Here is a 12,256-nt window from a genome sequence, read left to right on the forward strand (position 1 = left end):
GGGCACTGTATACACAGGAAATAGGTCATGAAAAGAAAGCTGAAATATGAGTCAGGTGATACTATTGGTTGTGTGAGGACTGGATGAACTTGAAGATCCTTTCCTGCTCTAAACTTTAATTATGAGGTATAAGTTTTGGTAGAGATCTTTCTAAGAGGACCTCTTAGAAGTTACCATTAAAAAAAAAAAAAGAAAAAAGAGTTATCATTAAATACATGAGCCAGTATTAGGATGTTACTGCCTGACCTCATCCAAGTCCTGTGATTTTAACAGAAACTTAGAGGAGCAAGGGAGAAAATAGGAGGCAGAGAGAGATTAAAAGAAGAGTTTCAGGCCTAATGATATTAAAGAATTATGGGCAGAGGACGTAACTTTCTAGATTATTTATGGGGTTTTTTTTGTTTTGTTTTGTTTTAAGAAATATCTGAGGAGCCTCTCCTGTGTCATTCCCTTCCAAGTTGCATATCTTTGCTCCAGTGACTTACAGTATTGCTAGATGCATCCCAGGGACTCCATTTTCCCCTTACTGTCATCAGCATTTAGAAGGGGCTTGTGGAGGGACTGAGGCTGCGGAGAGGCAGGAATGGTTAGAGGTGAAAGGGGTGTAGAGAATTACAAAAACAACAGTAAAATTCAAAGTTGGTCTGCTTTTTGTTATCACCATGCCAGGGCAAATCTGAACAATGCTTGTGACAGAATACTCCTCTTCACAGGGTGACAGTTCCCACTGGATCTCCCGCTGCCACTGCCCTTTGGTTAAAGAGGTCTTAGTTCTTTAGGAAACAGAGAAAGTATAGACCTCTCTCTACGTGATTTCCATTCTTAGAAATCTAATAGCCTTTTCTTTCCTTTGTTTCCTTTCTTGTGTATGTGTGTTTAGGCAAGGAAACAGTTACTGTTCTTCCAGGAGCTTCTTACTTCTCCAGCGATGAGTCATTTGCAATGATTAGAGGGTATGTAACAACGGAGTCCCTCGTGTTTCACGTGGCGTGGAATGAACTGAGTCATCCCCTGAGCGTGTTAGCAAGGCTCCGAAACACAGCCACATCTCCCGGCCAGAAAATGGTCATGGGCTCGTTCAGTTGCACCAAGATGTGAAATTATTCACATTGAATGTTGGGCATTGGAACATTCAGCTCACTGTTATTAAAAAAACCCCCTCCCAAATGGGATTTATTTATGTGTGCCAAGTATACTGAGGTAAATATTTTTAAAGTTCTTTCTATGGATCCCAACATTTTCTGCAAAACTGTTTTCATTTTCTAGCTAGCGTTTGCCTTCAAATCAAGCCACATTCCCCCTCACTGAAGGAAACAGACTCACTGTGTACACCTGTTTTTAATTTGTTTTTGGAGACAATATAGACTATAATTTTTTAAAGAGAACTCTTAATGGTTATTTCTCTGCATCAGCTTGAGCTGATTGATTTTGAAATCAGGTGTCGGGTAGGAGAAAGCAAATTTATTTTGGTGGCTATAAAATTATTCTAATTTCTCACAGTTTCAAGCAAATGGGACATAAAGCTTGCAAGGTTTGCTTTCTATTTCCTTTTTCTCTCTCAGGGGCCATGTCAATCTAACAATGCTGGGAGCAATGCAGGTTTCCAAATATGGCGACCTCGCTAACTGGATGATACCCGTAAGTAGACATTTTTCTTCTGAATTATGCTTGGTTCAGAATAGTTATCTTTAAAATATTAAGAAAAGGCTTGTTGAATTGCTATGAGAGCATGATATAATTATTACAACAATAAGGGAACATTTTCATAATATTTAATATTTTGGTCAAATTTTGGTAAAGCAGCTACGGAGAACTATTTGTCTTTGCCTGTTTACTAGAGGACTAAAAAGGCAGGATCAGAGCTAAAACATTTTTCCATGAGGAACAGAGAATTGGGGAAGATTAAAAACAGATGGGTTAATTCTGATAAAAATAAGAAACACAAATATAGCTAAGTTTTTATAACTAGAAAGAACAATGAATAAGTTTATTAATTTTATGTCGTAACATAGAGATTAAAACCTTTCGATTGCCCATGTGACCTCATAACTAATCAGTCACATTGTCTTCTGCTATGGAATATAAAACTTGTGATATTTAAACGTGTTTGAAATGCAAACAGTTTTTATTTACTAATCACCTAAATCAGGGAAAAAGCGTAAAATTAGCTTTGAAAAGGACTGTAATCAGCTGACTTAATTTATGAGTGTGGTTTGTTACTTTGTGATGTGTTTGTGGAAACAACGATGAGTACGTGTCCATGGTTGTGAGCTCATTTTGGCTGGTGTCTCAGGTTACTCTTTCTGTATGTGTACTTAAGGATGTCCGTGTGTTTTTCTGTATCATCACCTAAAAGGAATTTGTTTAACTGATGCTGGTGTTCTGTGATTAGAGAGTTTTTCTGAATTCACTTAGATATTTTCCTCTAGTAATTTTTTGAGGATGGTGGATTAATATAGTTGATGACAGTGTTAGAGATTGTCTTTAGCTCTTTTGATCTAATATACCGTGAAATGTTATTTTAAGGTTTGAAGAATTAAAACCCTGGTTCTGAGACTTGATTCCATTTTAGAATCACCTGAGCATTTTAAAAAATATTGATGCCTAGAGCCCACTCCCAGAGTTTTCAGTTTAACTAATGCGGGACATAGCCTAGGCACTGGGCATTTCTTTTAAATAGTTTACTGTCAAGTTGGTTTCCATGTAACACCCAGGGGTCATCCCCACAGGTGCCCTCCTCCATGCCCATCATCCCCCTTCCCCCCTCCCCCCGNACCTTGGTGATTACCATATGTAGCCAGGTTTGAGAACCAGCATATTAAAGAATGATCGTAAATCAAATTTAAAATGTAAGGGAGAGAGGCACCTGGCTGGCTTATTGGGTAGAGCATGTGACTCTTGATTTTGGGGTTGTGTGTTTGAGCCCCACATTGGGAATAACATTTACTTACAGTGATAATAATTAAAAAATAAATAAAATGTAAAGGAGAAACATCATTGAACCACTAATAGTAAGAACCCTAGCAAGTTATGGAGTATATGTTATTTTACTTTAAAAATGTTCATCATTCTAAATCAGCCATGGTTATAAGAGTTAGCAACCTTTGGAGGCTTCAGAGAAATCAGGAACTCCTGGATATTGTACAGCGAATCAGATTGACGGTTTATGGGAATACTTACTTGTGTAGAGAATCAAAATACATTTCTATTTTCAAATTTTTAGAAAAAGGCCACATGGGATAATTAGAAGGAGCATAACAAAGTAAGCTCTGGGTTCTAGCCCTGACTCTACCCAGTAATTAAAGTGTGACCTTGAACATGTCACTTAAACTTTGGGTTAAAGCATCCCTATCTATAAAATGAGGATTTGAGATTAGATTATTTCTGGCATCCCATCTGCCTCTCATAGCTCCATGGATGAGAGCATGGGCCCCAGAGTGAGATAGAACTGGGTTGAAATCCAATTTTTGTCCCTTGCTAGCAGTGTAACTGAGGCAGTTGCCTACTTTTTCTTCATCTGTAAAATGAGAATGATATAATACTACCTACTATATAGGATTATATAAAGAAATAAATGATATCATGTATACAAAGTATATATCATAGAGCTTGACAACATAGTACAAGCTAAATAAATGGGTGATTATTTGACAAGAAGGAAAATTGGGGGTACCTGGCAGAGAAGGGAATAGAATTAGTTACTATGAATAGAAACAGTAGAGTTTTAAATATATCTGTATCTCTATAGACTATTACCAAGTTTTGAAATCAGTTTGCACAGTGGTCCTGATATGTTCAACACATTGCCTTCAAGGAACATGGGCATCTTTTAAAAATCAGTGTATGTCTTTTTTATATTGTGGTTTAGCACATAGTGAGGCTGGAAGCTTGCACAGAGTACAGCTGTCATTTGTAGGAAAGATTTTTAAAAAGTTTTTTAATGTTTTATTTATCCGTGAGAGAGAGAGAGAGACAGAGCATGAGTGGGTGAGGGGCAGAGCAAGAGAGGGACACAGAATCCGAAGCAAGCTCCAGGCTCTGAGCTGTCAGCACAGAGCCCGACCCAGGGCTCGAACTCACAAGCTATGAATTCATGACCTGAGCTGAAGTCAGATGCTTAACCAACTGAGCCACCCAGGTGCCTGCCCCTTTTTTTTTTTCTGGAAAGATTTTCTTCAACATATATCCCATTTTTGCATATCCTGTGGAGATTCCTGTGAGTCATTTAAAAAAGTCAATGTTTGTTAACTTTATAAATATTCTTAATATAATTGGAGCTCATGCATTTCCAAATGACTAGAGCTAGTGAGGCAGTAATGGAGAACTCTGGAGTTCTGAAGGAAAACAACTAAGCATAAAAAATGTTCTGTATCTGCTTCCAGTCTTTTGGTAATGGAAGTTGGTAAGGCCATTTCTGATGAGCTTTTCTTGTTTTCCTTTAATAACTGCTAATCACTTCTTGGATTCTTTATATGTGATGCATAGTGTATGTTTTGGATTCTTTTGAATGCAGAAGAGCTTGAATCAAGACCGTGAACTTCACTTTGTAATAAATTTGATTTGAATTTCAGTTCTCCCTCTAACAAATCATACAATCTGGAGTACATATTTTTGTTAGGATTAATTGAGACAAAAATTAAAGTGGCCACTAAAAGCACTCCATAAATAGTAGCTATTATTTTTATCTCCTTCATTCCTCTATTGTTTAATATTAAAAAAGGAATATTTGCTTTAAATTACACCGATGTAAGCAAGACTATATTTTACACTAATACTACCTTGCTTATCCTTAGTTCATGTTCAAGTACCCAAAATTAAGCCCTTTGAGGACACATTTCTGGTTCTTATTGGTTATGGATAAGGTACAGTCTAGCCTCTTTATAGTTTCAGGGAGCAATCTGTTTCTTTTTTCTTGAAGATTTATGTTGATTATTAAAATTTAGATATATTTTTATTGCAAGATCTGGCAGTTGAGAAGCTGCAAAGTTCAGCTTTATTATATCATTTTTCATTTACTTTTATCTTTTTAGTGAGTTGAATAATCTTTCAATGGTTGTAAAGCCTTGAGATTCTCTGCATCATGGTGTTCCCATCCATCATCACAATGTCAGATTACAGTAAACATTAAGCTTTTAAGGCAGGCAAATGGTATGGATGCTGTTTGTCTTATCCTTTAATAGCTTCTTAGTATGCAGTGTCGGTCTCCTCTACACAGATTTTTTAAAAATTCTGCCCCAAGCATCGGAAGAGAGAAAATGCGACACAATAGTAGTTGGCTCCTTTGAGTTCCCTGATTATCATGATGACGGTAAAACCCCAGGCAAGCTACAAAAACATGGACAGATGTGCAGCCCGTTGAATCTGCATTCAGAACTTCTCTGGCTTTCCTAGTGCCTATTTTTAGAAAACAGCTGCCATAGATTATTGACTTGTGAAGGGAAGCAGATGTGTGTGAGCAGCGATGGAACTGGATCCTGAAAGCCTACAACAGGGGCCTGCCGGACATCGAGGCTGTGTGTGAGCAACACAACAGCCAGGGCTTGTTCCTGTGTGGGGAGAAGTGAAACGAGGGAATTTTTTTTTTTTTATTTTTGATGAGGGATTCTTAAGGCAAAGGAGAACAGGATGTTTTATGTTTGTTTTTCCCTCACATTTTAAAATTTCTTTATGCATTTAAAAAAGAAGAAATACAAATTGATATACTCACGTATGCTACATGTCTGAGTGCCTAAAATTGGTTTCATATTCTACCTGTGTCTTTTTTAAGTAAGTTAACTGTAGTCTTCTGACTTGTACAATTAAGGCATTTTGTGTTCAGGATTTAAACAATGTTATGTCAATTATATCTCAGTAAACGTAGGAAAAAGTTTAAAAGTTAAAAGATTCAATCTAGTGGTTTAATTGCATCAAGTGTAGTCCAAATATTAAATCTATAGATACAGATATAAAAATATAGAGATTAAAGTAAGAATAAAGATATAAACATAGGTACAGATATAGATATGGATTTAATGTATATTGGTCTTATTTATTTGGCCCTAAGGCTCAGGAAACTACAAACTATGGGTAAGGAAGATGATGGAGAAAATATGTATGTGTGGTATTATGCTTTTATAATTATTCAGTAATGCTTTGGCCATGCCGTTTTGTCAGTAATGAGGTGGACAGTGTACCGAACTTTGGAAGTAGACAGACCTATGCTTAAATACTGATTCTGTCACTTACCGGTGGTATGGCAGATCATTTTATCCTGGTAAACTCATTTATAAAATTTTAATGTTTAACTCCTATGCTTGTTATGGGGATTAAATTAGTTCATTCAACAAATATTTATTAGGCAAGTTTTAAGGGCCACACACTGTTCTTGCCTCTTGATGATGCAACAGTTAGCAAAACAGATGAAATTCTCTGTGTTCATGGAGCTGATGTTCTAGTAGGGATCAGCCCATGTGCTGATTCTGGCCCACCACCTCTTTTTGAAGTAAAGTTTTACAGGAACACAGCCATATCTGTTGCTTTATGTATTACCTGTAGATGCTCTGTGGCAACAGAGACTGTATGCATGTCGGTCTAAAACACCATTTCACACTTTACAGAAGAGTTTGCCAACTCCTGCCTTAGATCATTAATTTGAAACCTTTCTTCTTTTCTAATATAAGCATGCAATGTTATAAATTTCTAAATGCTGTATTAGTGACATCCACAAATTTTTATATATTGTGTTTTTATTTTCATTTTCTCTTCAAACTATTTACTCATCTCCCGTGTGATTTTTTTTTCTGTGACTTATTGGTTATTTGGAAGTATGTCATTTAATTTCCAGACATTTGGTGATCAATCAACACAAGAGTTTGTGTTGATCTCTAGTTTAAATTATCTTGAGGTCAGAGGACATACTTTATATAGTTTCCATCCTTTTGAATTTGAAATTTATTTATGGCCTAAATATAGTCTATCTTAGTGACTGTTCCAGCTGCACTAGAAAAGAATGTATATTCTGCTCTTGTTGGGTAGAGTGTTCTATAACTCAGTTAGGTCAAGTTGGTAGATAGCCTTCATGTTTTATATATCCTGTCACTTACTGAGAGAGGAGTAATGAAATCTTCAACTATAATTGTGGATTTGTCAACTTCTAACTTCAGTTGTATCACCTTTTGCTTTGTAAATTTTAGAATTCCATTATTAGTTGTATTAGTACACAATTAAAATTGTTATGCTCGTTTAACAAATTAACTTCTATTATTATATTGTACTTTATCTCTGATAATATTTCATATTCTGGAATCTACTGTCTGATATTAATATATTCACTCTGCATGGTATTTTTTTTCCATTCTTCTACCTGCAACCTATTAATGTCTTTAAGTGAGTTTTGTAGTTAATATAGTTAGGTTTTGTTCTTTTATCCAGTTTTATAATCTGTGACCTTTAATTGGAGATTTAGGCCATTTACATTTATGTGATTATCAACCTGGTTGGGTTTAAATCTATCGGCATATGATTTTTCCCCCATTTGCAATCTGAATTTTCATTTCTCTGTTTTCTTTTAGATCAACTAAATATTCCTTATGATTCCATTTTATCTTCACTATTGATTTCTTTTCTTTTTCTTTTCCCCCAGTGGTTCCTCTGGAATTTATAATACACATCTTTTATTTATCACAGTCTACTTTAAGTATTATTTTATCACTGTACATATAATGTAAGAACCATACAACTGTAAACTTTTATTCTCTGCCCTTATCCTATGCTGCTGTTGGTCATAGATTTTATTCTGCATGTGTTTTAAGCCCCATGATACTTTATGATTTTTGTTCTAAATAGCCAATTCTCTTTTAATGAGATTGAAAATAAGAAAAAAAAGTATGTTTTTTAAATTTTATTATATAGTATAATTTATATATAAAAGTTATATATTTTGTTTATTTCCCAACATATTTGCTCTTTCCTGCTCTTTTCCTTTACATTGATCCAGATTGCCTTCTGATGTTATTTTCCTCCCTCTTGAAGGATGTCCTTTAATGTTTCTTGCAGTGCATATCTTAAGGATGTCACTCCAGTTGTTTCCTTCAATATTTGCTTTTCAACTTTGTTAAAGTTAGTTGAGAAAAGCCTCTAGTTTCAGTGTAATTAGCCCCACTACTAAAGTGATTTCCTTTTGAAGACTCCACCATGTATTATGAGGCCTTTTCCCTCTGGGTAGTAGGAATGTGAATTGTTCCCAGACCTGCATGAGTTCTGGACATTTTTTGCTTAATATTTCCTAGTGGTTCTTTTCCAGGCCTTGAATAATTTCTTCTCGTGTATACACACATCAGTACTCTGCCAAAGGCTTGAGGTGAATCCTTTGCAAATCTTGCGAGCTCTGTGTAGCAGCCTCTGTTCTGGTATTTTGAGATCTCTAGTCAAATTCCAGTTGACTTGGGATCCAGTAATTCTGCTGGGTTCAGATTGACCACCTGGGTCTCTCTCTCTGGACTGGGTTCCTCTCTCCAGGCAGTCGGCTGGGGCAATTGTAGGCCCATCTCATTGGCTTTCCTTCTGTCAGAGATCACAGTCCTGTGCTCCCTGTTTGCTAATATCTGAAAGCAACTTTTTCTTGTATTGTTTCATACCATTAATAATATTTTTCAACTTAGGTCTTTATGTATTTCTTGGATGATTTTCTTAGTATAAATCCCCAGAAGTAGAATACCTTGGCCAATTTTTTAGGGTTTCTGATGCATAATGAATTATGGTCCAGAAAAACTATCCCAATTCACACTCACACTGTTTTCATTCTATTAACCAATGCTGGTATTTTTTTCTATTCTTTCATTTTGCATTTCTTTAAAAACTGCCATATGTGACTGTTTAAAAAGCCAGCAGAGCCTTACTCCTCTGAAGGAGCTCTTACTACTCCTCTCCTTTGTTCTGGAGGCCTTCCTTTTGGCTTTTAGCAGTTATTATCTCTTATCAAATATTGTTCCAGTGCTGCTATCTTTGCTACTTTTAAAGATCACCTTAATGGTGTCTGTTCTCAGTGTTTGTGAATGTGTCTTAACAGACCAGCTGTAAGAAGCGTGTGTGTGTGTGTGTGTGTGTGTGTGTGTTCTGTATCCAGTATGTTGAACAAGCTCTACACGTGGGATGAAATAAAAACACAAGTTATTTGGGGCACCTGGGTGGCTAAGTCGGTTAAGCATCCAACTTCAGCTCAGGTCATGATCTCACGGTTTGTGGGTTGGAGCCCCGCATCGGGCTCTGTGCTGACAGCTAGCTCAGAGCCTGGAGCCTGTTTCAGATTCTGTGTCTCCCTCTCTCTCTCTGACCCTCCCCTGCTCATGCACTCGCTCTCTCTCTCTCTCTCTCTCTTTATCAGAAATAAATAAAACATTAAAAAAACCTTTAAAAAAAAACCACAAGCTATTTTTATCTCCTGTGGTGTCTTTAACTTTATGTAGTTAGGGAAGTTCTCCTTCTGAAATGACATTTCAGCTCATTCTCCAATAATATAATAACTGTCACTGGGTCAGTTTAATTCACCAACGCTGTTTTGATTCAAGAATTACAGTCGAGTTCAAAATAGTGACCATTGCTTCAGGATACATTTAAAAGCAGTGCATCTCCTCTCTCTCTGGCTCCCCAACTATAGGCGGAACTGGCTGCCTGCATTTGGGAAAGGTTGTGTGGTGGTCTTTGGGTTCTTTCTTCACTCACCTTCTTCCCCAGTTCACTGTTTGGCACCTGCCTAGCTAAAAATGCAGGAGAATGGGAAGATGAAGAAATAGGGTGGGAAAGTTCTCACATGGCTGGTAATGCTATGAGTTGGTTCCCTGCTCTCTGGTCATTGCAGAGAAAGCTGATTCCATTTTCTGTGTGTGTTGGGGGGAGGGGGGTCTTTGGAGACCCCCTTCTGCAGCACCCGCTCTGAAGGACAGTGCCTGGATGCTTCCCTTGCAGCTCCTGGCTTTCCTGTGGTCCACTTCACACATTCTCCCTTGTGTGGCATCTTGTTGAGAAAATGTTAAAATATCTTTAGACTTGCCTTCTTATGACCCACACCTGGGAAGCACTCCCGCATTTCTTATTCACTTTCGGTGGTAGGCATGTAGTTACATCCCCCAAAACAGTCACTTGAGCTTTCTCAGGTAGAAGTTAGGTGTGCCATTCCCTCATTGTGTCCTGACCCTTCTCCTGGAGGCAAGATGCTGTGGAGTTGTCATACAGGCTGTGTGGTCAGTTGAGTGAGAACCGGTATACACTTGACCCTGCCCTTGGTTGCTGGGGCAGAGGGAGTAGGACCCCACTGTGCTTCTCTTCAAAGTCCTTCACACACAATCGTCTGCTGTGGCCAGCTGTACTCCTTGGTCTTGCCAGGCATGCCAAAAATCTTGGAACTTGTTTTTGACCATTTTCTTTGTAAACTCTGCTTCTGAGATCTATCTTAGATGCTGGTATCTCCTAGCTGTCACACTTGTATATCCATCAAAAGCAAGATAAAAGAAGTCCCAGTTTAATATCTGGTTACTACCACTGTTTTCCTTGCTGCCATTATGTCTTCCTCTGAGTTCATATTCACCTAAGCCTTCATATATGTGGGGGTGTCTTCCATCTGTGATGCCTGTACATTAGGGTGGTCCTCCAGCTTACCCGGTTTCCCAGCTGCCCTACACAGAAGAGAGGACCATGGAAGAACCTAGCCAAGCTCTGCTTATTCTAACTGGGGAATAAAAACTGCACTGACCCCCTAGTTAGCAGGGGGTGGGGGGAAGAGGAGGAAGGGGAAGGTGGAGTATCCAAAAACAAAAGCAAAACAAAACAGCTCTGACCCAGTGGATGGACCTTTACTTCCGATGCCAGTTTAGACCCATTTAATGCTTGCAAAATTTCCAAGAGAAAGAATAATTCCTTCTGGTACAGCAATTTAACATATGAGCATATATTTCTAAAAAGGCAAGTTAATATTAGTGAAGTTTATTAGAAACATAAGCTGTTTATTACTGCTCTGTTTTGGGGTCCTATATTTAGTTATTCAGAAATACTTTTTATCTGTGACTATCTGGAAAACGTGTTGAAAATTAATCCCTAGTTTTGTTGTTTACATCAAGTATTTTTCAGACTAAAAGTATATTTATAGGCTAACATATTTGATGCATTAGTTTTATAAAGCATTTACCTCTTACTTGGAGGATACTGTTGGTGATTAAAAGCTATGATTAAAGTTTAAAAGCCACAGCTAAATGATAAATTTAATATTTTTAGAAGGAAGGAACTAATAGCTATTACTCACATGTCATTGGCCAGGTACATTTATTGTCGTTTAATCCTTACAGAACATTGAGAATTAAATATATGTTATTATAGATGAAGAGACAGATCAGGAGTTAACTATTCAAGTTTATAATGTATCCAAGTTACAAAGTAGGGATTTGATCGTAGTTTCCTTTGATCTTATGTATTTTGTATTCTACCACAAGGTTCTTTTGGGAAGTATTTAACTAATGCCTTTCATGATGGAAGTAAAACTATTGCAAAATAAAGAAATATCCTTATAGCATTTCTGTAAACTTGATAAAGAAGTTATTGGGGGTTTTTTTGTGTGAGATAAAGCCTATTGCAACAGGAAGGATACATGCTGTATACATGATGTTAATTTCACCTGGGGTTTTGAAAGGTGCTGGGTTAAGCATTTGCATGTTCCTTTTTCTGCATTTTATCATTTTTTTGAGCTCTCACTTAATCTCTAAAGTTTCCATTACCTAATCACATATAAATAACATAAATCTCATGTATGAAGTATCTTATCCATTTTATTTACCATTTTGTTTTTTATAGTGTACCAACTGAGGAGTTCTTTGGAAGAGTTCAGGTCTCCTAGGATTTTTATAGTTTGAGCTTTTAATATTTCTTAAATGGGAAAATTGAAACATAACTGTAGAAATATTGGAATCATTGCAAACAAATCCTAAATAGAAGTTAAAAAAAAAAAGTAAGATCAGAAAGGAACAATAGCAAATTCATTGGCCAGTCAGCTTACTCAGCCTAGGTACCCCCCAGTGTTAATCTTTTAAGTAGGCAAAGGGACGTGAGAATGTGAAATAGATTTTTCTTTTTGGAAACACCAATTCTCAGGGGTCTTAAATGTATTTTGATTGCTATCTGAGTCGTTTTTGGCTCTGGAGGAAGGAAATATTTCCCTCCTTGCTGTGATGCATATAATGTTTTTGTGAAAAACTACTTAGTCCTAAGAACTTTGACTATGTACTGGAACTCC

General features: G+C 36.9%; 1 protein-coding gene across 1 annotated transcript in view; it reads left to right on the forward strand.

Annotated features, from left to right (window-relative positions):
* OXCT1 (3-oxoacid CoA-transferase 1) overlaps positions 1 to 12,256 on the forward strand; it is a 132,956-nt gene that overhangs the window by 76,215 nt on the left and 44,485 nt on the right. The window contains exons 12-13 of the mRNA XM_077763440.1: positions 881 to 953; positions 1,563 to 1,638. Of these exons, the coding sequence (XP_077619566.1) occupies positions 881 to 953; positions 1,563 to 1,638 (149 nt within the window). The remainder of the gene's footprint in view (positions 1 to 880; positions 954 to 1,562; positions 1,639 to 12,256) is intronic.

This window comes from Crocuta crocuta, unplaced genomic scaffold, assembly GCF_008692635.1.
Source record: "Crocuta crocuta isolate KB4526 unplaced genomic scaffold, BGI_CrCroc_1.0 scaffold4, whole genome shotgun sequence".
Classification (NCBI taxonomy): domain Eukaryota; kingdom Metazoa; phylum Chordata; class Mammalia; order Carnivora; family Hyaenidae; genus Crocuta; species Crocuta crocuta.